General features: G+C 35.5%; 1 protein-coding gene across 1 annotated transcript; it reads left to right on the forward strand.

The window, feature by feature from the left end:
* The first annotated feature begins 4,348 nt into the window (after positions 1-4,348).
* LOC142354092 (putative serine protease 42) lies at positions 4,349-27,591 on the forward strand. Its single transcript, XM_075406365.1, has 4 exons — positions 4,349-4,487; positions 5,347-5,509; positions 24,132-24,225; positions 27,348-27,591. The coding sequence occupies exons 1-4, from the start codon at positions 4,413-4,415 to the stop codon at positions 27,589-27,591; spliced, it is 576 nt and encodes a 191-aa protein (XP_075262480.1). The 5' UTR covers positions 4,349-4,412.

Here is a 27,591-nt window from a genome sequence, read left to right on the forward strand (position 1 = left end):
GTTTTCAACTTTTTGTCTTTGGTTTAATTATTAATTGTTAACGCTGTAAGTAAGCGAATCACAGAAGTCGATCAAGCGCCATAATTTCGATGTGTGAAGCGCAGTTTTTAGAGCTTGACGCCTCCCAGTCAGCACCACCAACAATTAACCAACTCCCACCATTTAACGCCCGACATTCATCCCCTCCAGTGCACCTCCTCAATCCCATTCTACTCAAAACTGAGTTCGGCTTCGCTCGTGCTCACCCTCACCACCCCCAAAGTTCAGTCCACCATCCTCACTCCACGCATTTTCACCTCACCCCCGAAATTAAGATAAAGCTAGGCTCCATAAACCCCAGTTAGCTACTGCTCGCCAGTCGTTTGAAAGGAATTTGTCCTTTGTTAGTCGGTCATGTCTTTTTTGGGTGCAATAAACAGTTCTGTTGACAATCAAAAATCTATCTTTAGCGCTTGGTATTCTGAGTATGAATGTTTTTGAGTTGCTTTGGAAGAATTTTGAAGAAAATGACATTATAATTTGCTTTTCTTGGAAGAATTTTCTCTGTGCTTTGTAAAACATCGAAATAATAATAATTGTAAGTAGTTCAAATAAATTAGTGAAGCGATGCTCATCTCTAATGCTTATTGGTATTGATACTATCCCCTGTGTGTCTCACTTGGAAGCAGGTGTTTGTTCAACTCCAAAATGACATCAAAATAGTTCGCACTTTAAATCTGCGTGTGTAGATTAATTTTTCATTAGTTTTTTCTCTTCTTTCAATCCCAATCTCGGTTATGAAAATCAACGGCGGCTATTTTTCGGCAAGCTGCCGGGTTTGTTTAGAATATATTTTTTTTTCATTTCACTCAATTGGTGCATTTGAACTATCTATTTTGAGTTTATATAAAACGAAGACGCCTGAAATTTGATTAGCCACTACTCAAAATAATTGAAATATTTTTCAACTTTTTGTCTTTGGTTTAATTATTAATTGTTAACGCTGTAAGTAAGCGGATCACAGAAGTCGATCAAGCGCCATAATTTCAATGTGTGAAGCGCAGTTTTAAGAGCTTGACACCTCCAGTCAGCACCACCAACAATTAACCAACTCCCACCATTTAACGCCCGACATTCATCCCCTCCAGTGCACCTCCTCAATCCCATTCTACTCAAAACTGAGTTCGGCTTCGCTCGTGCTCACCCTCACCACCCCCAAAGTTCAGTCCACCATCCTCACTCCACGCATTTTCACCTCACCCCCGCAATTAAGATAAAGCTAGGCTCCATAAACCCCAGTTAGCTACTGCTCGCCAGTCGTTTGAAAGGAATTTGCCCTTTGTTAGTCGGTCATGTTTTTTTCTTTCGGTGCAATAAACAGTTCTGTTGACAATCAAAAATCTATCTTTAGCGCTTGGTATTCTGAGTATGAATGTTTTTGAGTTGCTTTGGAAGAATTTCGAAGAAAATGACATTGATTTGCTTTTCTTGGAAAAATTTTCTCTGTTCTTTGTAAAACATCGAAATAATAATAATTGTAAGTAGTTCAAATAAATTAGTGAACCGATGCTCATAGTTGTATCCACGCTTCATTTTGAGCCAATTCTAGAGTGCTGCCTTTTCGAGGTCACTCAGCACTCATTTTGTCGTTTGTGTTGACTGAGACGTCAGTTGCCAGTAGTGATCTTAGTCATGCTGGAGCAGAAAACGAGTTGATATAGAGATTGGAAGCTTATCTATCTGTTGATAAGTAAAATGATAATTTGGCTTTTAAACAAATTGGGAGTTTTTGAAAGAACAGAATTTTTCATGGTCCATCCTTTAGACTTTTTTCTCACCGTTTGTTTCTCGTCTTTTTGCCTCTAAAGCTATTTCAGGGAATAACAAAACCTAAGCCCAATTGGATTTTCTAAAGCCCTAATTTGAAACTTGATAGTTTTATTGACTTTGGCATCATTTGTTCCTAAATTGAAGATTTTTTCTGTAACAAATTTTTTTTTTTCAGTTTTTCTGAGAATTTTATCCAGGTGAGACAACTGGATTTTTTTTTCAGTTTTTATGAGTTTTTTTTTCCAAATGAGTCAATTCGATTTCATTTTTTTGCAGTTTCAAGCACTAAAGCTCATCTAAAGAAAAATTTGAAGCGTAATTATGGCTAATTATAATTTTAAAACTCTGATACACTTTCTGACTTTTGCTAGAATCGTTTTCAAAAATTGGAGATAACTTTCCATGGTTTTTCTCGTATTTGTTGGTCCTCTATTTTGCCTTCACACGTAGGCTCGTAAATGAGCCGTAATTTTTTATTTAATATATAATTCGTAAAAATAGAAAATTCGATAGTTATGATTTGGACCAATTTAATAGATATACTTATGCTTCATAGAAGAACAAATTGGAGCTGTCAATAATGAGGCTAGGAGATAACACAACATCATATTGAGATAACACAATATCAAAATTAGAGGCAACTAAACTGCTGAAATAATTTTGTTCTAATTTTTTGTTCTATAATTATTTTAGCAAAAATAATTTTAAAATTTCTCGTGTTTTGTGAAATGCAATAGCGCACTCCATTAAAATGATACCATCTTTTTAGAACTGAAGAATTGAGAAAATTGCGCGTTTTTTTAAGGATGTTATTAAAAGCTATCAGCGAGTTTTTAAATACCGACAGCGTTTGTTGTTTTTTGTCCCTTCACTCAGTTCTGTTAATGAAGCATCTAAAAAATTGCGCTTCACGAGCTTGGAAGAAATAATTGCACACAAGTGTGTCTTTTGATTAATGTTAAATGTTTGGTTGATTGTTCTGACCTATTAGCTAGGATGATTTTCTCTCGCTCGAGCAATTTAAGTTGATTTTCTTGTCTTCAAACACAAGATAAACTCGTAAAGTTCGAGCGCATTAATTGTTTAAGCTGCTCCTTCTGACTTCTGACCGTTTTTAGGCTTGGAATATATACTGTTAACGAAATCTGCTTGGAAATGCTACTCGAGAAATCAGACCTTCATGTGTTGAAGAGTGATTGCCAACTCGAACTCACCCCATTTCAATCAATCCCGAAACTGTTTCCCATGTGTTTGAGATGGTTGAAGCCCAAGGCAAGGCCTTGCGTGTCTTTCGAGAGCAGTTCGTCAGAGGATAGATACCCATATTTTACTTTCGACGTAGTGTCACTAACTTTTTTTAAATGATTGCAGTTTGTAGGTAATAGTTTTGTTGACATTCTGACATTATTTGTGTTCAAAAAGTTCCTGTGTTCAATATGACGGGAACGTTTGTTTCTTTTTAAAATGTCAATTTTAGTACTAGAAATTGTTCCATGATTGGTAATTTTTACGTGTTAGAGCTATTTGATATAGAGAAAAGTTAGCGAATTGGACGTCAATTAGTTTCAAACAAGTTGATGTTCGACTTCATCGTTTCATAATTTTCAAATGCTCTGCAGCAAAGGTTTTGACTATCAATTGGTTTTGACCATTTTCTTAGCTGCTCCGGTCATTTCTGCAATAAAACTATATATATGTTTTTCCTGTTTTTATCGCAGTGAGAGAAATTTTGACGCGTCAACTCTCCCAGCTTTTATCAGTTTTTATCATCTTTTGAGTGCATTCTAGCAACCGGGCCGTTTGTTTAGCAACAAATTGGCCCGGCTGTCAGCGGTAAATAAGTTTTTCCTTCCATAAGAAGCTTTTTGAATTTCTCAAAAGATAAATTGCAACATGGTTTTACACAATTAAGCCTCCGACAACATTTTTTTTTGTCGAAATGGTGTAAATTTTTAAAACAGTAAAATTTTCTTTTTCGGAGACCATTTTTGGTACGAAAACAGTTTTTTAAATTAACCTTGTACATAGAAAGAGCCAAGCCAACTTTATTTCACGTGCGCAAATAAAATTTTGTGCTCATTGCTGTGCTCTGGTTGCCATTGTAAAAATTATTGGCTTCGACACTTTGCTCAAATGTCTGTGATTTACAACAGTTTCCTGAAAATCTTAAACCCTGAACAAAATAAGTTAGTGAAGTTAGTGTTTTCGACGTTCAATGCGCCCATTCTTTTCGGTATTGGAACTCAATTTTTTCTTTTCAGTTCTAATTTAGCTTTTTTTCCTCAACTTTCACCAGTTCCCTCGACACCTGTAACAAAAATTAGAAATGGCGGATCACGTGTACCAATGTAACTGAGTTTTTTCTTCCGGTTGTAGACTCGTTAAGAATATGACAGAGAAGCCTTACGATAAATGAACAAATTCGAAAGAGAATGAGGTCGCAATGAAGAGAACTATTACTTTTGTGTAATCTTGCTAAATTCAAGATTTTGTTTTGATGTTTTGTTTGTTTATCACTGTGGTCTTGGAAAGCCTTGTACTCTAGTTCATCGCATTTCTTTACTATTAGGGCACTCGTTTGAGTAATCAACTATTCATTGAAGATGTGTTTTGCTGCTGTTGTCTTGAAGTCGCTTATATTCCTCGCGCCTTCAAATCCATCTACAAAAAATTCTGAGGTATTTTTTAGAATCGATTGCTGTATTCATCCACCGCTAGAAACTAGTATGTAGGTCAACAATCTGGCACCCTAGATTTTACTTCATCGATAGTGATAGGAAATTCAATTGATGGGTTATAAAATTTTTGCAAAGTTTTTTGAAATTTTGATTCATCATAAAATAATTCCCGAAGTGTGGCAAAGTTCATAAAGTGTGTCAAAAAACTAAGTCGCTGAAATTGAGAAGACTGTCCGTAAAAATTTGACTTAACATTTCGAAAAATGTTGTCGCTGCTATTTTGCCTTCGCAGAAAAAATTATTAGTATCTTAATAATCTTTTCAATCAATTGTGAAGAGAAAACTGGCCAGCGAAGTGGCCTCAAACTTATAGATAACTCCAACAGTTCTTTGTTTTCTTTTTCTTCAACTACAAATTTTAGGACAACAAATGCAAAAACTCAATCATAATTCTTGTTACCGTTTCAAAGGAATCTCAACAAATTTCAAAACTTTCTGAGCGCATTTTGTTGTTTTTCTAGGCCCGGCATAAAACATTTTTCAAGAGTGCGGGTATAGGTATTTGGTCCACCAAGCACAACTAAGATTCAGTTACATTTTTTAACTCAGCCCTATGAAAGTTTATCGTATTCAATTTTTTAAAATAAAGATGTGTGATAATGAAACTGAGGCACTACACTTCAGAAAGACATGAAAAAAATGACGCTTATTTTTAAATAAGATTTCGATTAAAATGAGAATTTGTTTCTCCTAAAAAACACATTATTGACGTTGCATATGAGGCAGCCCATAGAGCAAATTTCATACAAAAATTTGTAATAAAAGTTGGAATTTAACGCTAGGGCATAATTTCTATCAGGCAAGAACAATGAGCGCAATCATCAAGGGAGTGCCCAGTCCAAAAGAGTCTAGAATGTTCTTTGTGAAAGTGAGTGCATTCAATGCAAGAGGGTTCTGTGGGGGGACAGTGGTTGCGGAGTTTTGGGTTCTCACAGCTGCTCACTGTGTTTCAACAATAAACGGTCAGTTGGTTGTAAGACGCCCAAGCAGTTTAGGTTTCGTATTCAAGGGGTCCGTGATCAGACCATCGTAGGTCGCAAACGGGGGGGGGGGGGGGGTGTAATATTCGAATTGGGCTCCTGTTCCCAATGACCTTGGGAACTCAAGAAAAGCATGACATTTGCTGATGATTAAAACTACCGCCAAAAACCTGAGAGTTACTTTTTCCCAAAAAACATCTGACAAGAAGTCGCAACCAAATATGAGCAACCAAAAGTCTAGAATATATGTTTCACTACATAAAATGGAGACCTACCTCCGTGATTAAGAAACATAGTCCACCTTCTGAAACGGATTTTTTTTAAGCAAAGAGGGTAACATCACCCCCCCCCCCCCAACCAAAGACAAAGAAACCGTACCAAGTGTCCGAACAAAAGGGGCCTCCGAACAAAAGTGTCCGAACAAAAGGTGTCCGAACAAAAGGAGCCGAACAAAAGGGGCCTACCTGACGACCAGTTACCCAGTTACACAACACCTTCATCAACAATTAAGACAATCAGCATCAAGAGAAGCCCCCCCCCAAGACGATTTTTTGGTCTCAGACGTCACCAAAGACGAGGAGATTTTTTTTCATGGGTTCCAGACGTCAAACGATCAAGAAGGCCTGAATTTTTTTTGGTTGCAGACGTCACCAAGAGATGATAGCCCGAGGTCCCAGACGTCACCTCAGAAGTCCCTTTCCCGGTTAGACGTATCCAAAAAAAAACTTGAATTTTTTTTTGCGACAAAAATCTCAAAAACATGAAAATTGTCCCCCAGCGAGCTTTTGTCGATGCTTTATGAAAGAAATAGCCATGAGAAACCAGATGTCAGCATTTGGCAGCAAAAAAAAACACATAGATTGTACGAAAAAACGATATAGCGTTTTTGGCATCAGAAAAGTTCAAAAACATTTTTCTTAATTTGTCGCAAAAAATTTACATAACAGTAAAATTAGTAGTTGAAAAGAACACCTCAGTTGGACCTTAAATTGACTTTTTAAAAGTTTAATTGTTTATGTAAAATTTTTGCTCAAAAAACGAAAAATTTGCAAAAGTGCTTTTTTGAGCGCCTAAAATCAAAAACGTTATTCCAACCTTTTAATGGAAACTTTTTAATAAATCCAAGAAAACCTATTGATTGGGCCCCCTCAGTTTGTTATTATACCAGTTTTAAAGTTAGTTTATGGGTTTTGCACTTTAACAAAGAGGCAACTAGAATTTGGCAAAAATTGCATCTTTGACTTTAAAAATTCAAAAAACGTTTTCTCTACGTTATGATATAAACAATTAGAAGGTTCATGAAAACCTATTGATTGGGCCCCCTCAGTTTGTTATTATAACAGTTTTAAATTCAGTTTATAGGTTTTGCACTTTAACAAAGAGGCAACTAGAATTTGGCAAAAATTGCACCTTTGACTTTAAAAATTCAAAAAACGTTTTCTTTACGTTATGATATAAACAATTAGTAGATCCAAGAAAACCTATTGATTGGGCCCCCTCAGTTTGCTATAATACAAGTTTCAAAGTTAGTTTATGGACTTTGCTTTTTAGCAAAGAGACAACGAGAATTTGGCAAAAATTGCTTCTTTGACTTTAAAAATTCAAAAAACGTTTTCTTGACGTTATGATATAATCTATTAGTAGATCCAAGAAAACCTATTGATTGGGCCCCCTCAGTTTGCTATAATACAAGTTTCAAAGTTAGTTTATGGACTTTGCTTTTTAGCAAAGAGACAACGAGAATTTGGCAAAAATTGCTTCTTTGACTTTAAAAATTCAAAAAATGTTTTCTTGACGTTATGATATAATCTATTAGTAGATCCAAGAAAACCTATTAATTGGGCCCCTCAGTTTGCTATAATACAGGTTTTAAAGTTAGTTTACGGACTTTGCCTTTTAGCAAAGAGACAACAAGAATTTGGCAAAAATTGCTTCTTTGACCTTAAAAATTCAAATATTTTTTTGACGTTATGATATAAACTATTAGTAGATCCAAGAAAATCTATTGATTGGGCCCCCTCAGTTTGCTATAATTCGAGATTTAAAGTTAGTTTATCAATTTAACATTTTAGAAAAGAAGCAACTTGAATTTAGCAAAATTTCATCTTTGACTTTAAAAATTCAAAAAAAAAGTTTTCTTGACGTTATGATATAAACTATTAGTAGATCCAAGAAAACCTATTGATTGGGCCCCTCAGTTTGCTATAATACAGGTTTTAATGTTAGTTTTTGGACTTTGCCTTTTAGCAAAGAGACAACGAGAATTTGGCAAAAATTGCTTCTTTGACCTTAAAAATTCAAAAAATATTTTCTTGACGTTATGATATAAACTATTAGTAGATCCAAAAAAATCTATTGATTGGGCCCCCTCAGTTTGCTATAATTCGAGATCTAAAGTTAAGTTATCAATTTAACATTTTAGAAAAGAAGCAACTTGAATTTAGCAAAATTTCATCTTTGACTTTAAAAATTCAAAAAAAAAGTTTTCTTGACGTTATGATATAAACTATTAGAAGATCCAAGAAAACCTATTGATTGTGCCCCCTCAGTTTGCTATGATTCGAGCATTAAAGTTAGTTTATCAATTTAACATTTTAGAAAAGAGTCAACTTGAATTTAGCAAAATTTCATCTTTGACTTTAAAAATTCAAAAAAAGTTTTCTTGACAGTATGATATAAACAATTAGTAGATCCAAGAAAATCTATTGATTGGGCCCCCTCAGTTTGTTATAATTTAAGCTTCAAAGTTAGTGTATCAATTTAACATTTTAGAAAAGAAGCAACTTGAATTTAGCAAAATTTCATCTTTGACGTTAAAAAAGTTAAAAAAAAACGTTTTCTTGAAATTTTGTTATAAACAATTAGTAGATCCAAGAAAACCTATTCATTGAGCCTCCTCAGTTTGATACAAAACAAGCTTCAAAGTTAGTTTATCCATTTTGCATTTCAATAAAGAGGCAACATAAAATTGGCAAATTTGCTTCTTAGACTCAAAAAAAATTTCTTGACGTTTTGATAGATACAATTAGTAGATCTAAGAAAACCTTTTCATTGAACCCCCTCAGTTTGTTATGATACAAGCTTCAAAATTATTATTTCGATTTTACTTTTAGAAAAGAGGCAACATAAAATTGGCAAAATTGCTTCTTTCACTCAAAAAAAAATTAAAAACGTTTTCCCAAAGTTTTGGTTAAAACATTTATTAGTCCCAGAAAACCTGTTGATCGCACCCCCTCAGTTTATTTCAAAACAAGCTGATAAATAAATTTTATCACTTTTGCAAAACTTTATTCTTATGAAAACCAGACAATCACATTTTTGCTTTCTACTATATCACATTTGTGCATACTACTAGCCGCGCGCTTAGTTAATGGGGTAGTATGCATTGAAAACAACTTCAAGAAAAAAAAACAAAAAAAAGGAAAAATTAAGAACATTTTTCTCATTAGATCAAAAGCAAGAAAATCAAAAGCTCGAAATTTTTCCCCACCTAAATTTGCTCACACAAATACTTCCTTGAGGATAACTCAAACGTCTCTTCCTTTTTTGTCCGCGGTCTCAGAAGTTGCCGAAAGATGTCCCTTTGCCCCTATTTTTGGTCTCAGTAGTCACCAGATAGAAGGAGAGAGTATTTTTGGTGTCAGTAGTTACCATAGTAGATGATCTTCAAAACTTAGTGTCAGCAGTCACAAGGGCGGAAGGAATTCTCAAAGTAAAGATTTCAAAAGTTTTGAAAAGAAAACAAGAAGCAAGCAGTTCAATTTAAGAGGAAAGAATTTCAAACGAGCCCCCATACAAGTGGAGTTGTCTTGTCTGCTTGTCTGTAGCTCACGTTGCCTATTCGCACCGCAATAAAAAAAAACTTATAAAACTTTTTCAACACAGGTACTAAGCAGTAGCAACCCCTAAGCATTTTTTGTTCGTTTTTCTAAAAAAGGTTTGTCTTTGTAAAAGATTGTAACAAAAACCATTCAAAAGCCATACACTTATTCTACTAATAAGAAAATTTTGATTTCCCCAAGTTTTAGCAATTATTTGGTCGTGTCTATTGTAATAACGAAACAAGCGCGCGCAAACGGTTTTTTTTCTTTTTTTTTAGATAAAATTAGCTAGATTTATCACAAAAAAACCACTAGGATTCTATTTTTCAGAAAAGTTTTGTCGTATTTTTAACAACAAAAACTGGGGCTGATTAGCCTCACAGTGTCGTAATTATTGTTTTTCGACTTTGAAATTTGCGTCGCTCCGGTTTCGAAGCCGTTTTTTACCTGTTAGTACGAAAAAGACCAACTAGAGCAAGATGACAAAGAAGAGCAGTCAAAGTTGTCAGTACGCCTTAAACAAATTCAAAATTGCAGAGCTGAGTTCTAAAAGCAAGCTGGACCTCTTACAATCTGCCATTGATCAGCGAAAGAGTTTCAGATCACTCACCCTGCTCATCAATAAAGCAAAATCAAATGTTGACGAGCTGAAAACAACACTTGATGCCGTGTTAAAAGAAAGTCCGAACTTCAGCAGTACTTCATCTGTCATGGAACGATATTCAAACCTTCTCTCACGGCTAGAGAAGTTTGAACATGAAATTGACAGTTTAGATGACGATGGACTACTCAGCCAATCTTCAACTAGGATACGCGATGATGTCAGTGTAACAACTCATACGACTGCCAGATATCCAACCTCTAGGAGATGCTCACCATCAACGAACGAGATTCCAGAAGCAAGCAACCCAGAACGTTCATCATTCTCCAACAAAACACCACCTCTCCCACCGAGACCGGAGAAACCATCCCTGTTTTTGTCTGAATGCCACAGGACCAAACCAATGTTGTCAAAGTTTTTAAATGGCAACAACGAGAATCCCCCTACTATTGCAATGAGTACAACAAGTTTATTCAGACCAATTAACATCGATAACACAGTTGATTCCAAAACAGAAGTAAACCACTCGGATAAAAATTTTGCGAAACCTTAGACGACCGTCGCAAAAACTCCCGATCGTTTTGCTCTCAGTGATACAACGTTATCTGCTGTTGATAATTTTACAGTCAACCAGCAGCAGTTTAAAGCAGACAATGATTCAATCCAGCCACTCAGTTTTGTAAGCACGCAAAATAATTTTCGAAACGGTTTTCCTCAGGAAAACCTTAATCAATTACAGTCAAAAATTATGTTATCTGAATTTTCTCGAGATATCGCCGAGGAACGGTTTCAGACGCAAACGTTTGAACCAAAGAGCATGGGTTGTTCCCATTTCAACGGAACACATAATCCCTGCTTGATGAATCCCAGTTTTGTCAAATATTACAGTCAAGAAAAAGCACAGAATCTAGATTTTGATCCGCGACAGACAAAACAACCAATTGAACTGAGTAACACAAGGACAAACTTTAATCAGTTCTCCGAAAATTCCTTCCAAAACGCAAACAATTTTCAAACATCTAACATATTTTCGTTACCATTGCATAAAAGACAGGAATCGAAAAACACAGAGAATAAAAATTTACCTGGAAGTTTCACTCAATTCCAGCCACAGTCACGAGTCAATACCGAGGGCATTGAGCCTAGCAACCCATTCGGTCTTCAACAAACCGCCTGTTCAAAAACAATCACTGAAAGTGTTCCAATTGCTTCTTCAATCTCAACGTTTCCCCCACAAGCACTGCCTTCAGTAGAGCAAAATCCCCAGCCACAATTACCACATTCACATCAATTTTCCAGCGTATTGAATCCATTATCAAATGAAACGTTCAAAAACCCTTCATTTCAAATCAATTATTTACCGTGGATCTCAAACACAGCTCCATATTGCCAGAATTCAACAAGTAAACACTCAATAAAGTTACCACCTCTTACAATTCAAAACTTTAATGGCAACCCATTGAAGTACCACGAATGGATAAATAACTTTTTTTGCCTCGTACATAACAACACCAGTATCACCGACACACAGCGTATCACCTATTTGCAAAATGCAGTTACTGGCAAAGCAAAAGATGTAATCCAAGCTTATTCGTGTGATCCTGCTTATTATAGCACAGCTTTAAACGAACTAATGTCATATTTTGGTGATCCTACAATAGTGGTGAACGCCTTCATAAATCAATTGGAAATTTGGAAATCAACTAATGACTATAACAAGCAAAATTTTGTGGCCTTTGCTTTGTTCTTGAAACGTTTAGTGCAAGCTTTCCAATACCTGTGATACACAGCGGACCTACAGAGCTCAACACTTATGAAGAAAGCTAAAGAAAAAGTCCCGCATAACATCCTCCTCAAATGGACAGAGCACACCGTTACATCAATCCAAACACCAGCTACTTTGGTTGAATTTCAGAAATGGTTAGAAGTTCAAGCACATGTGTACGATAAGATAAACCGCGAAAACTTCCAGCAAAATAACCTTCGTAGAAATAACTTTAGTATCTCTGGAAATTTGAATAACAGCGTTAATCACTCAAGAAATTTAAGTACCCAAAATTTAGGTTTTCCAGCACAGCCGACTAGCCTAAATCAGTCAACAGCAATAAGCAGTAGCGGTAATGTGAAACCACCTAGCGCTCCACCATTTCCACCCCTAAACAACTCAAATCAACCAAAGCGTTCTTGCGAAAAATGTCGAGGAAATCATATACTAGCGACCTGTCCCGATTACCAACAATGCAGCCCAAACCAGCGATTTGACATTGTAAGCAAGAGCAATCTTTGCTCGAACTGTTTGAGCAATAAACACAAGAAGGAAAACTGCCCATCAACAAAACGCTGCCAAAAATGCAGCGGATACCACCACACTACACTGCATGACACTGGTAAAATTATCAAGTGTCCACCAGCTGCTTTTGCCACCAGCAATTCCACAGGTACAAGTGTTACCAACCAAGCAAATCAGCTTGTCAAACAGCAATGTGAACCAGGAAGTAACAACAACGCAAGCGTCTCATCCAAATCACAAAAGAGCCGCTACGGACAGTCTTTTGCAAACAAAAATCAGAATCAATTTCAGCGCGCTAATTTGAACAATGCCAACCAAAGTTTTAGCGTGAATCATCTACAGTATACACCAAAGGAATTGTTCGAACAACTTCAACTTATCCCAGTATCTTTTCTAAACGGCAAAAAAGCTTTCGATACGTACGCTCTGATCGATCCAGGAAGCCAATTTACTTTCATACTTGACAAAATCACAGAGTTCCTTGCTCTTCCATGCGAAGATCAAGAAGCAACTACGCTTCAGTATCTTAACACAGAGCATGATATGCCACTTTCAAAAATTTCTGAACAATTGACAGTTGCACCCTACAAAAATTTGGATCAAAAGTTTCAAATTACAACCACCTATAGCACTCCTTGTTTAAATGTAGCACCAGCTAATGCATTTGAACTCAACCAACTTTGCGATGCATTCAAAGAACTGCGTCACATTCACTTCCCAGAAATAGCCGAAGGCAAAATCGGTGTCCCGGCAACTAAAAACCAGCCTTTCGGCGTAAAGACGAGGCTTGGATGGCCACTAGCTGGAGAGTATGAAAGAGTGCAAAAGCAACCCAAACAACGATCTCACCAGCAGAAACAGTACGTGTACCACGTATCACGAAGAAGCTCCGACGATCAGCCTCTTGATGAATTGCTTGAGCAATTCTGAAAAATTGAAGCTGAAGGAACTCAACTCGAGCCTAAATCTAAAAGTCCCGTTGACAAGGAAGCCCTTGATATATTGAACAAAACAATCAGCTACAATGGTGAGAGGTACGAAATTGGACTGCCTTGGAAAAAACCATTGAGAATTGAAAATAATTATTTTGCCGCTCTCAGCCAGCTGAAAAGTCTTCAGAAACGACTCAGTAATGACTTCCAATTGAAAGAGTCGTATGAGCAAACTCTCACAACAGATCTTCAAAAATTTTATGTCAAGCCAGTTGAAATGCAGCAGCCAGAACCCGAGAAATTTTGGTATTTGCCTCATCACCCAGTGGTTAATCCAAACAAGCCCGGAAAAGTGCGCAGAGTAGCAAATGCTGCGGCCAAGTTTAGAGGACAATCTTTGAACTCCAATTTGATCACAGGACCAGATTTGCTGAACAACTTGGTAGGAATTCTTCTGAGATTTCGTGAAAACCCAGTTGCCATTCTCTCTGATATCGAAGGCATGTTCATGCAGATAGCATTAAGGCATGAGGACCAATCTGCATTACGCTTTCTCTGGCCCAATGAAGAGATGGTTAACCAATACCAGTTCACCAGATTAATTGTTGGAGCAACCTGCTCCCCATTTTGTGCAATTTTCGTTCTGAACCGTTGCGCAGATAATGCAATTGAATTTCCAAAAGCAGTTAATGCAATAAAGAACCATTTTTATATGGACGACTATATCCATTGTTTGCCGTCTATAGAAGAAGCAATTGACACCATTAACCAGACTAAAGATAGCCTTCATAAAGCTGGCTTTCGCTTGACAAAATTTGTGTCAAACAAACATGAAGCCCTAAGGTTCCTTGAGCAAGAAGATCGAGATGTCAAGATCGAGCAAGAAGATCGAGGTTCAGAAAGAGATCAATAGAGTCCTCGGTCAGAAATGGAATACCAGAACTGACTCTTTTCTAATGAAGACATTAGAACAATTTCCCCGAAATGCAAGTGAGTATACACAAAGGAAAATGTTCACCTTAGTATCAACAATTTTCGATCCCCTAGGAATTTTGTCCCCGCTCACAATTAGAATCAAAATGCTTTTACAACAAGTCTGGAAGCTAGGCAAGAAATGGGTTGAACCACTTCCCGTAGAACTTCTTTCCAACCTACAAAAAGTGCTTGATAGTTACTTTGCAATGCCTGATATCGAAATCCCCAGATGGTTGAACTCTTCAACGAATCAGGAAAATAATCACCAGCTCCATGTCTTTGTTGACGCCTCAACCGTTGCATTGTCAGCAGTTGCTTACATTCGCACCCAAAAACAGGACGAAATCTTTCAAACATCTTTTCTGCTTGGAAAATGCAAAGTTGCACCAATAAAACAAATTAGTGTGCCAAAATTAGAACTCGAAGCAGCCGTTTTAGGTACACGCCTCCGCACATTGATAGAAACCGAAATGACATTAAAATTTGAAAAAGTCTACTTGTGGACTGATAGTCGTGTTGTCTTAGATTGGATCAGTTCAACTAAGAAACGAAACGTTTTCGTCTCAAATCGACTCGAAGAAATTAAGAAAACAACTAAAACTGATGAGTGGAATCATGTCCCAACTAATTTTAATCCAGCCGACCATGGAACGCGTGGCCTTGAGCCATCGGAAATCCCCCCGAAATGGCTTACAGCACCACAATTTTTGCAAAACACTGAAAGTTCTTGGAAAGATTTGAAAAAGTTTTCAACCGTAGGTGCCGTAACCAGAAATACAAAAACACCAATCAAACCTGTTCTAGACCCAAACCGCTTTTCAACATGGAATAAGCTACTTTTAACCCTCGCAACTGTCTTCAATTTAATTTACAGAGCTAAGAAGAATCGTTCCGACAAAAGCCAATACACAAAAGACGATGTTTGTTTATCTCAGAATTTTCTGCTGAAGTTGTCTCAAAACAATACTTTTTCCTCAACAATCAACGCATTAAAAAGAACACAAAAATTGGACGCCAAGAGCAAATTGAGAAACTTAAATCCAATAATTGACCAAAACGGACTCCTAAGATCTAGTGGACGTCTCCTATTTGCTCCAACAGAATTGGAGATCGAAAAATGTCCAATAATCTTGGACGCAAAGGAAAAGATTGCGAGACTATACCTTGAACATGCACACAGAATTTGTGCTCATCAAGCAACAGAACCGGTCAAAGCATTCGTACAACAACGCTACTACGTCATTGGACTTCGAAAAACACTACTTTCAATAAAATACCGATGTTTTCTGTGTCGCCGTTTTGACACTCAAAATATACAACCAATAATGGCCCCACTTCCTGCTTTCCGCTTCCCCACAGAAGAAACCAAATTTCCGTTTGCCAACACAGGACTGGACTTTTTTGGCCCGTTTTATATTGAGGACAAACAAGGCAAAATCGAGAAACATTATGGACTTATTTTTACATGCCTCGTTACGCGAGCAGTCCATTTAGAAACATGTCCAGATTTAAATACAGACACCTTCCTCAATGCATATCGACGATTCACTTGCCGAAGATGCCAACCTATTTTATTGTACAGCGATAACGGAAAAACATTTGTTGGCGCCTCCGAAGAGCTGAAGAAGTCGGTTAAGGCTTTAGACAAAGACAAGATTTATAAAGCCCTAGCTGCAGTCAAAACCACATGGAAATTTAACCCACCATACGGCCCTCATTTCGGTGGCGTGTGGGAGCGATTGATTCAGAGCGCCAAAAGGACACTCTTAATCATTCTAGGATCTAAGCGTCTCTCCTTCGACATCTTTGAGACAATAATGGTAGAAGTCGAAGCAATCCTGAATTCCAGACCCTTGACAAACGTTGCTGATCAGCCTGAAAACGAAGAACCACTCACTCCTAACCATTTCCTCATTCAACGCCCTTACAGTTCCTTGCCACCCGGAAACTTTGGAGACCAACAGCCAGCTAGTTTCAAGAACTGGAAGCACGTGCAGCAGTTGATGAACCACGTGTGGTGGCGTTTGATTAAGGAGTACCTGCCGACATTACTCAAGAGACGTAAATGGACAGACAACAACCAGCCTCCTCTGAAATTAGGAGATGTTGTGTGGGTACTCAAGGACTTGACGCCGAGAGGAATCTGGCCCCTTGGAAGAGTTGTGGAAACATCCCCTGGACGAGACGGTGAAGTACGAGTTGCCAAAGTAAAAACGACTTACGGCTCGTTTGTGCGTCCTGTCGCCGGCCTCGCACGGGTTTTTTCCCCGTAGTTTTTTAATTCAAATTTTTCGCTTCGGTCTTAGGCAACATGAGCTACATCCATCCCCTTTGATGTTATTGCCCTTACAGTATTTTCATTCCAATTATATAGGTTCAAGGATATCGGATCAAACGACAATCAAGATGATCTCCAACCCCTGCCCTCCTTCTTGGAGCATGTTCCCAATGACCTTGGGAACTCAAGAAAAGCATGACATTTGCTGATGATTAAAACTACCGCCAAAAACCTGAGAGTTACTTTTTCCCAAAAAACATCTGACAAGAAGTCGCAACCAAATATGAGCAACCAAAAGTCTAGAATATATGTTTCATTACAGCTCCTAATCCAGAGTATCCTATATGTATTTTCCCAATTGTTTCACGCATCTTATAAGTGGAAGATCTCCTATAGTTCAACTGGTCTTATATACCGGGGAAGATTCCTGGAAATTCCGGGATTTGTTGTAAGTGGGGTTATTCCAAGGTTTAGTCCAATGCCAAAGTATGGAACAGGCTTTGATCATAATTCGGATAGGATTTTGACCAGAGGCTAAGGCTAAATTTTGACCAGACCGGAGTAAACCCAATTATACCCATCTTCCAGCAATATACGCATGCAAATTTACCGACCTTACCTTCAAACCTCTATGAGGATTAAATTGTTTGACCTTATCATGCCTAGTAACTCCCCCTTCATTACCCCATCTCCTTACATTACATCACTTCTCACCCCCTTAGCCTGATTAAAAAGTTTTAGATAGGGGGGGGGGGGGGGAATTCCTGCACGGGGAAGAAAAATTTATGAATTCAAAGACCTATGTGCTTCAAAGACCTATGAATTGAAAGCCTGAAAATTTTTATTAATCTATAACTTTGATTATATTACGCTTACTATTAAAATCTTGTAAGTTCCTTTATCCTTGAATGAATCTTTATATTAAGAGGTATCAAAGACAAGTTACACAGAAATAAATCAATTTTATAATTTCAGATATTTCAGTTAGATATTTCATGCTCAGCTAAATATACCAATGAACCATTGAGAGTAGTTGTTGACCGTGACTCACTTGAAAGAAACTGTTCTTCTGAAAAACACGTTAGTTTATTTTTCAAATTCACAGCACGTATTCTTAGCTTGCATTGTAATAAGTTACCGTCAATCGTATTCCACAAAACTTACGTATATAAGAACTAAAATGGAAATCTGGTAAGCAAGTGTTTCGAAGAAAAATTTTTGCAGCAAAAATTTTCTCTGTCTATCCTGACAAAAACATTATAGAACCTTTGAGCCTCTGAATTTTTTTTTTTGAACAGCTCTGACATATTGGTGTTAAGTATACGGTGTTACAAACAAAATGCTTATCTGAAATTTTGTACAAAACTGGGAACAAATGAAGGAATGCCAGAAAATACTTCTGCAAAATTAACCTCAATGATGGAGAAAAATGTACAACGCCAACTCACATAAAAAAATGCGATAAAAAAAAGTTCAAGTCAGTGATATTGGATCTCAAATTCATGAGAAAGATACCGTAAGGGAGTTTCCTACAACTGATTTGCCCAATGAATGCCAAAATCGGGTTGGGGTCATTACAAAGCTGGAAAATGACAAACCTATTCCAGATGACCGTGCTATTAAAGCATTCTGGTGTCCTAACAAAAATTAGAAAAAATGCAGCATAAATATTACATTACCTCGCCAATTTTTCTCTGCAATGTTAATATAATTAAAGAATTGGGTACCATTGAAGGAGACAGCACAAGAGCTATAGATAATTGTTCTTTAAAAACGTACTCTTTAGTTATCAACATGGAGTACCCCTAGAGAAGGATCGTCTTCTCGCTTTTCTTCTTGTTACTCCAGATTGCGGTGTTTGTCCTGAAGGGGTTTTTTGAATATATTACGTTCTATAAAGCTTCAAAAAGCCGCTATCTAATTAAATTTTGAAAGTTACGTTTATTTTCTTACTTCTTTTATGGCTGATACGTTTGCGAGCAGAGCTTAAATTTTTGAAAATTGCGGGCGTAAAATTGCTATCTTTAGAGTTCAGGTTCCATATTGTGTGTGGTAATCACCGCGCTTTTGGATAAAACATATCTTCCAAACTTATGAGTTGTGGTCGTTTCATTGAATAGTGATTAGTAGTATTAAAACAAAGCAGAATTCGAGGTTTTTAAGAGTAAAACTTTTGATGAATAAAGTGGAAGAAAAACGTTCCATTAACATTTTGGCCAACAAAGGGCCTTTTTATAGTAAGCTCGTGTCGCGCAAGATCATTTCAGGAGGCGACATCTTAAATTGGGGAGCTTGTTCACGACGATGCAAAAGATTGTAAAAAGTAAAGCGCTACAATTGCATCCCTAGTTCTCACTAAATAGTAAGAAATGCACTGGCACAAAATGACATCACTGAGAGTGAAAACCTGCACAACATAAAATGAGCATATTTATATTTTTTTAATTTGAAATCTTTAGATCACCACAAATTTCAATAAAACGATAAACAAGATGCCTTTTTTCAATTTGGTGATAGATAGCATGCTATAGGTTACTTATACAAAATCAATCTGGTTGTTAATGATAGTTTGTTCTCAAAAATAAGTATATAGAACAATTAGTTGATAGAATTAATTGTTTTGACCCCTCTTGAGAGGGGGGGAGGAATTATATACTCAAATGGGTTTTTGCAATGCAAATTCAATGGGTTTTTGCGCTGTGTTTTTTTTTTAAGATGTGTTCACACATTTTTCAATGACTTTGATCTTTCAAAACGGGATAAACAGGTAAAGCCCAGCGGGCATTGAGTTTCATCAGAGGTCCAAAAAGGGCTTTAGTAGTCATTCAAGTGCTTATAGTGGTGCAGCTGCTGGAATGGCCTTAATTTAAGGTTAAATGGTCATTTTTAGGAGTTTTTGGGCTCGAAATGTTGCAATTTTTGATGTTTTTTGTAATTTTTTGTTTTCATTAGTCTTAGGTTGAAGTTCTTAAAAATTTGTTGAAGGCCTTTTGCGAGACAAAATTGATTTTTATGACCATTTTATAAGCTATATGTTTTGGTACTACAAACAAAAACACGCAAAATGGTACTAATTTTTGCAATTTTTTTTCAGTTTTTTTTTGAAAATTTTTGTCATTTTTTGAGTTTTTTAGCCCTAGGTCTCAAGAAACCTTCTCTAGAGTTTGATAAAATGTTCGATGATAAATTAGTGCATAGTTTCTAGTGTTAATGGAATGATTTTCTTTTTTTTGCCAACATTAATTTTAGCAAATTTTGACAAAACTTGCAAATTTTTAAATATTTTTTGACATTTATTGTCATTATTCAAGTTGTTTGAGCCCCAGGGGCCAGAAAACCTCATCAAGGGTTGGATAGTAAGTTACTGAAAAATTTTTAGTAGCCTTTGAATAGGTTTCAACTTTTGAATATCACAAATTTTCCCAATTTTTTTTGACAAAATTCGCATTTTTTTCAGGTTTTTGAAATTTTTGTCATTTTTTAGTTTTTCAGCTTCAGGGACCAGCAATCTGAAAAAAACTCCTTTGAGGTTTGTTAATAGGTCAGTGCATAGTTTCTAGTAACAATGGAATGGTTTTTAACATTTTAATGTCTCGAATTTTAGCATTTTTTTGATAAAATCTTCAATTTTTTTAAAGCTTCCGAGAGTTTTCGTCCGTTTTTGATATTCGTCCATTCGCAAGTGCGAGAAAACATACTCCACGTTCGGATAAAAGTTACTGGATGATTTTTAGTTTCAATAGATTTGTTTTCAACAATTCAACGATTCGACTTTTTGAAGTTTTTTGATAAAATTTGCAATTTTTTTCAAGTATTTTCAAAAACATTTGTATTTTTTCAATTTTTTTCGTTCCTCAGTAGCCAGGTAACTTCATCCAGGGTTTGATAATATGCTATTTAATAGTTGATAGGGGGCAATTGAATGGCTTTCAACGTTTTAATAGAACGAAATTCTATTTTTTGAAGTTTTGAAATTTATTGCCTATCGATCTATGAGCCAATGAGTTTTTTAAAGCTTGGCATTGGCTTACTGGATAGCCTCTAGAAACAATGAATTGATGCTGAAGATGTTTTGATAATGATTTTCAGCAACATTTCCTTATAATTTGCAATTGATTTCTTTTTTTTTCTAAATTTTTTGTTCATTTTCGAGTTAATCGATCTTCAAGGGCCAATGAATATTTTTCAGGTCTTGAAGATATAATACTGGACCAATTTCAGAAAAAGAAAATTGATTTTGAACACTTATGTTTGAAATAAGGTATTTTTAAAGGGAAAAAAGTTTGCTTTAGGTTTAAAAGCTTCAAGAGTTTTAGCAATGAGTATATTTTTGTTTAGTTTTGATTTTAGTTTCTCAATTTTTTGAGATGATTTTGGTTGTGTTCTGGCTGGAATTGTTCATTTGATCTGCTGGTCAGTTAGAATGCGTCTGAGTTTTTCATTCAGTTCTTTCAATTGTGTTTCAGGACTTGTCCTGCTATGTTTTTTTTTTGTTGATTCAATTTTGGCCGATCGATTTTTTCATCGTAGAGAGTTGAGACTAGTATCATTAGAAAGCTTGTCCAGCGTAGAATTTGGAATTAAAAAGATTTCTTTGATTTTCGTTTTTGACAGAGAGATATCGAGGTTTAAACTTTTGAGAAAATAGTGTGAATTCCGTTGATTTCATTCACCTTTTTTCGGAATTTTTGACTAAATTTTCGCCAATTTTGATAAAATTTAATACAATTTTTCAAGAAAATGTTGTTGATTTTACGTTTGAAGACAAAATATATTGTCGGCTATTTTCATTGAATTTTTTGTCACAAATTCCGACTAAATATTTCACAAAATTCAGACTTTTTCTTCAAAAACAGCACGAAATACGTTTCTTTAGTCCACTCTGATTATATTTGCAGGAGGTGCGCCTTCAAACACCACTAACAAAATCTTTGTAGACTGAAAAGGGGGCTAATTCTTCTTCAACTTCCGTTGAGAGTGCTCTGTAATTAAAAATTTGCCGTTTTTTGCTAACTTTATTCGTTGATTATCAAAAACGCAGCATTTATTTTTGAATTTTTAACTAACAAAATATCTATATCAAAGACTTTCCAAATATTAAATATTCCTAATAGACAATCAGCATTAGCAGGACTAGTTCTGTACCAATCTTGGACCATTACAATCCAAAAATAAAACGGATAGTTATCAGTCGGTTTTTTATAAAAAAAAAATTCGAACTTTTGTTTCATTTAAATAACAGATTATTTACAATCAAAGCTCACTAGTGATAAATCCTATTGGCTTCCTATTAAGCTTGAAATTAGTTTATCTATTTGATTGCTTGAAAGCTTATGGTCGTTTTGACTATTAAAATATTTGATTTTTAAATAAAAAATGGCTTATTGATTTTTGCCTCCTTTTTTCTCTTAATCTGGTCAACTTGTAGCTTAGTGTCAGCAATCAAAGAGTGCTCCTTTATCTGCTGAATTCAAATTTAGTCTTTATTGCGGTTTTACGCCTTAAGTTATGGTATTATCGCTTTGATACTACTAGATTTCGCATTTTTTTTAATTTTTAGGTATTTGCCCATTTTTCATGTTTTCTAGTTTTGTCAAATTATCACGTTATTGTCAGTTCATGTATCACATTTTTTTCGTTCAAAATAACACACAATTGATAATGATTAAATTCTTAAAATTATAGATTGTTGTTCTTTACCGCTTCGACAGTACTTTCTCGAATAATTTAGTTAAATTTTATAAGTTTGTCTTTAACTGTCGTTTTTACTTTGTCTTTTTAGTCGTATTTAATTTCCTGTACAATGACCCGGTTTGATTGGCTTTTCCTGGAGGATTAGATTAGCCTAAGTTCTCATATTAGAAGATAGATAATGGCTTTCATGACTTTGAAAACAATTGTTTTCCAAAAGGAAAAAAAAAACATTTCAACTTCGCAATTTTGTTCCTTTGATTGTCTGTTTGTTACCGGGTCTCGTTAATTGATGGTTAAAGATGACATTAGTTTAGTCAAGGGAAGGTGTCAACAGGGATTGGTGTCACAAAATCTAATGTTTTTAAAGATTTCGTTTCGAATTTACTGGCTTCGACACGGGTTTTTTTCACAAAAAAAAGTAAATTAATTTTTAAATTTTTGTCATATTTGACATTTATTTTGTAGACGAAAGACTTGTACTGGATAAATGCAGGTCTCGAGGGCTTCCTTTGGAAGAATAAACGAACCTATTCAATTTTTCATTTTGTAATTAATGGCTTTCATGTCTTTGGAAATAAATTTTTTTCGATAAAACAAGTATTACATAATCTTGCTTCTTTCGTTTTGGTCTAATTGTTACCTAGTTTCATTAAGGAGAGGTCAAATAATACATTTCAAGGGAAGGTGTCAAAAGGGATTGTGTCACAAAATCTATTGTTTTAAGAGAATTCGTTTTGAATTTACTGGCTTCCACACGGGTTTTTCACAAAATAAAGTAAATGAATTTTTTGATTTTTGTCATATTTGACGTTCTTTTTGTAGACGTAAGACATATTCTGGATAATTGCAGGTCTCAAGTGCTTCCTTTGGAAGAATGGACGAACCTGTTCAAATTTTTCATTACGTATTTAATGGCTTTTATGTGTTTGGAGATAAATTTTTTTCGAAAAAAAAAGTATTACAAAATTTTGCATTTTTTTCTTTTTTGACTAATTGTTGCTTATTTTAATTAATGATTGGCTAAATAATACATTATCGGTGTTTGAAGGTGCAATCGAACTTTTTTTTGGGGCCAAAGTATGGCTTTAAGGCTTCCAAAGCATTTTCTGGCAAGTTTTAATTGATTTTTAGTTTGTTGTCTATTTGTTGTTCTTTTTGTAACTGCATAAAAACTGAATACCAAGAGTTAATGATTCCTTTTAATAGCAGCATTGGTAATTGTAAACCTATGGGATATTTTAGTTGATTCCTAATGGTTTTCATTACTTTGAAATTAATTGTTTTTTTAAAAAAAATTCAGCGAATTTTCTAACTTTAAAGTTTCTGTTCTTTTTTGTCTAATTGTTACCAAGTTTTATTATGAACTGGTGAATAAACATTTTTTCTGGTGAATTACAATCTGTTTTTGGTTTATTTCCAGTTTTATCTGACGCTATTTTGACTTTTTTTATTAAGTTCTGTTTTTTAAAACGGACATAAATTTTTTGATGTAATTAATGTTTGTTGTTGTTGTTTGATTTTGCCATTCGTCTTCGCTCGCTTTCTTAAAATCGGCATATCTCATCAATCTAAAGCATCATTTTTTACTCCACTGAGTTATTTGCAGGCTATCTTTTCGTTCATACACCAGTTTTTTTTGAAAATTATTTGTTTTTTTTTCGTGTTTTTCCATCTGTTCCTCATTTGGTAGACAATTCTGCCAAAATTGTGGGTGAGCGGGGTCGGAACCTTATGTGCGATCGCACATTACCGAGCCGCCTTGTTTACATACAGAATTGAAAAGACATCGAAAGGCTTTTAGGCCTAGTCGGGTGATGTCTTCGGGAAGCCTTTTTAATTTTTCTTGAGAAATTAACAACAAAAAGTATTTTTTTATAAAGAGTTATGGTGTTTCTATTTGACAATGTTCTAGTTAAGAACTGTTATGGAAGATACCAATAACCAGAACCTTTGTTTATGTAATACAGTGACACAAAAAAGTTATTTTATGTCAACGTGACCCTTTTGTTTTAGCATCTCATTTGTATGTCGAAGTTGGTGACTACACGCTGGAAGACCAGATACCCAAAAAACTCATCTATGTCTCTGCAAAATTCATCCACCCTAAGTTAGTCCTATTTTCAACCGTAAATTAAATCTAGAACAACGTATTAAACTTGGCGCTATAGTATGTACAAGTACTTATCAACAGGAGAAAATAGCTCTGCCCCCCCCCACCGGAATGTCATTCATTGCTCTTCTATATTACCCGAAATACTTACCCGTTATCACGGCAACCGCGTCTAGGGTGTTGAGGCCACGTGGAGACCGAATGGAGTTCACAATAGAACCAACCATGCACAATAGATAACCGAAGAGCGATAAATGATTAATATGCTATTTCCTTTTCCTTCATTTACGATATTTACATTTCAACCAGTCAGATTGTTTAGACAAGGAAATTTTAGTATCCGTTTTTGATTTTTTTAATGCTGCATGTCTTAACTGTGCGCTCTTTTAATGTTAGATAATAGGCGAAAGCTCGATTAGGCAAAGCAAAATTTTGCCACCAAAAACCAACTTTTTGTGGAATTAAGGCGAAAACCAATTAAAAAAGTTAAAGACTACTTCAAAATCCGCTTGACCATACAAAGTACTTAAAGGGTCCCCATTAATTGTCGTAACATGATAGTAACTTACTAAACCCCGAAAAGGAGTTTTTTGTTACTGCAAATTTGCTGCATTTCAAATCACTTCTGTCCAACAGTCATGCTGACATTTCTTGAAATTGCTCGCACCACATACCTCTAAGCTATTCAGAATTACAGATTTTTTAAAATTTCATTTCTTCACTCTTTCGGCAATAATTTAACAAAATCATCTTATCGGATATTAGCGAGGGTTTAAAAAATGGTGTAAAAGCTCAAAAATATTAATTTACATATATTTTCTCAATTCTTTTTCATGTTAAGACAATTGTTAGGAATACTTGAGTACATTATAGCGTCAAGTGGATTTTTGAGTACCAATTTTTTGTTTGAAGCTGCAGACCCAATTGATTTATTGAAAGATTGCTCGAAGATATTTTTGATTTTTCATTCAGAATAGCACATAGTTATAACCCTGAATTAACAATGCTCCGCTTGTGCACGCTAAATTTGACTAAAAATCAGTTGAAACCTTTTAGCGTGTTAGCTGATATGCCTTTCTTCTCTTGGGAGGATCATGTCTCGTGCCTCAGAATACCTTTTCTGATAAACTTTAGATTTAAATTCATAATATAAATTACAAAATGATTACTTTAAAAAATAATTAATCTTTTCGTCCTAAAAAGACACATTTTTTATTGCTCAAATGTTTTTAGCTAACCATGTGAAATCATCCAGCTTTTTGTAGACATTTTTGATTTAATAATCATTTACTCTTTCTTATGGGACCTAAGACAATATTCTCCAGGCATTTTGAAACAATTTTTTTTAATAATGCATGCCCATATCTTTTGACCACTTAGAAATTATGCAAAGCGTTTATGAACTGGTTTGACCTCTAAATGATCTTTTTTTGATTTCATTACTCGTTACTGCAGGCACCAATAATTACGTTGCAAAAATTACATTTGCGAATTTTTGCTATGTTTCTCATTAAACGTTATTGTTATCAACGATGATATAGTCATACGTTATTTGTGGACATATCTGACAGAAATGCATGAATTGTGTCACTTATACTTGTGGATAACCAAACAATTGTCCACAATTGCGAGCTTTCAATTATCCTAAAATACTATTGCTCAAATTTAAATAAAATTACTTGAGACCCGATTCAAAAATGAGTTGTTCTTTTGAGCTGTGATATGTAGAGTTACAAAACTGCTAACTGTCTTCTAAGTCAACAATTTGTTATGCTAATGACATCTCTCAAAATAACTACTAATTAGGTTTTCTTTCGTTTCCGTCAAATTGAAATGATATTAAATATCGCGGACATTTGTCATGGACTAACGTGACAGTGTGGACGTTTGACGTGGCTAATGACATATGTGACTACATCTTCTCACTTGTTATCCACTTTTGCTCAAAAAAGGCATAGTGGGGAAATATGAGAGCATTTCCACACTTGAAGAAATTTTTTTTCGCTCACAGTAAAAATTGTCCACATGCATGGCAATGAATAACAGAAACATTTTCGGGTAAATTTACTCAATCAAATGTAGTTTTTGCAACGTAATGATTTTTTAGCAAAAATTGCTACTTTGTTTTTTGGAATTATCAAAATGAAATGTTCGCATGATGACTTTGCACGTGCGAAAAATTATAAAGTGGTGTGTAAATTTCAGCAGAAGAATTTTATGAAATTCACAATAATGTCGGGGTAAATTTAGACGCTGTTGAAACTAATGAAGCTCCCAGTTTTAGTTAATGCTTTTTGATCTTATTACACAGGCGTAACTTAGAAGTACATTAAATTTTTGTTCTCTTTCTTTTTTTAAAGGGCCAGTTGAATGCAAACTGATTTTTGTTCTCATTTTCGCATCTTTGGACTTCAATTACTTCAAGTGTTTTGATTTTACTGAAAACATTTTGCAATTTATTACACCTTTTAGATCTGTGGACTACTTTTCTTCATTCTAAAACCGTTTTGAAGTTTTGAAAAAATAAAAGGAAACCATAAAGGTAGTTAACCCAGGTTGAGGTGCCATCCGGAAGTGACCTCTGATCAGACCGTTCCAGACGAAAGTATCCTCTGATCAGACTAAAGTGCGCTCAAAATTGTCCCTGATCAGACCTTGCCAGATGGAAATGACCTCTGATCAGACCCAAATCAGACCATAGTTCCTTTTTGTTGCCACTTGGCAGAGCCAACATCTCTCGGTAAACAAACAAAAAATCGAAAAGAAAAAAATCCGCTCGGAATGGTTTCTGATCAGACCCAATTGCGCTCAAAATCTTCTCTGATCAGACTAATGTGCGCTTGAATCCGCCTTTGATCAGACCAACTCAGACGGAAGTTACCTCTGATCATACTATTGTGTGCTCGAACCAAATCCCAGACCCTGTAATTTTGGTCTGGGAACACACCGTGTGCGTTGGACTTGGTCTGATCAAGTCACTTCTGGATGGGACGTCAACCTGGGAAAGACTAATTTTAAGACATTATAAAAGAATGTGCTTACTCAGTAGATTAAAACCGTTCAAAATGTATTAATCTGATTCTTGTAGTACATTATATTGATGGAAAATTTCTTCCTAGATTTGGGACACATAATAAGCCAAATTATAACAACATTGCTTTGCTTCGATTACTCACACCGGTTTTCTCCCCACTTGGAAGACTACCCTTATGTGACAGAAAAGCCCAAGCCGGTGCCTTCCTGGGAGCTTGTGGACTGGGCTCAACATCAGTTTTCCATCCGAGCAAAAACTCGCTGACACTGCGAGAAACATATTTCCAACAATCTGATGATGCAGGTTCCAAGAAACTGTTTCCTTCGTAG

Source organism: Convolutriloba macropyga, chromosome 15, assembly GCF_964194025.1.
Source record: "Convolutriloba macropyga chromosome 15, txConMacr16.3, whole genome shotgun sequence".
Classification (NCBI taxonomy): Eukaryota; Metazoa; Xenacoelomorpha; order Acoela; family Convolutidae; genus Convolutriloba; species Convolutriloba macropyga.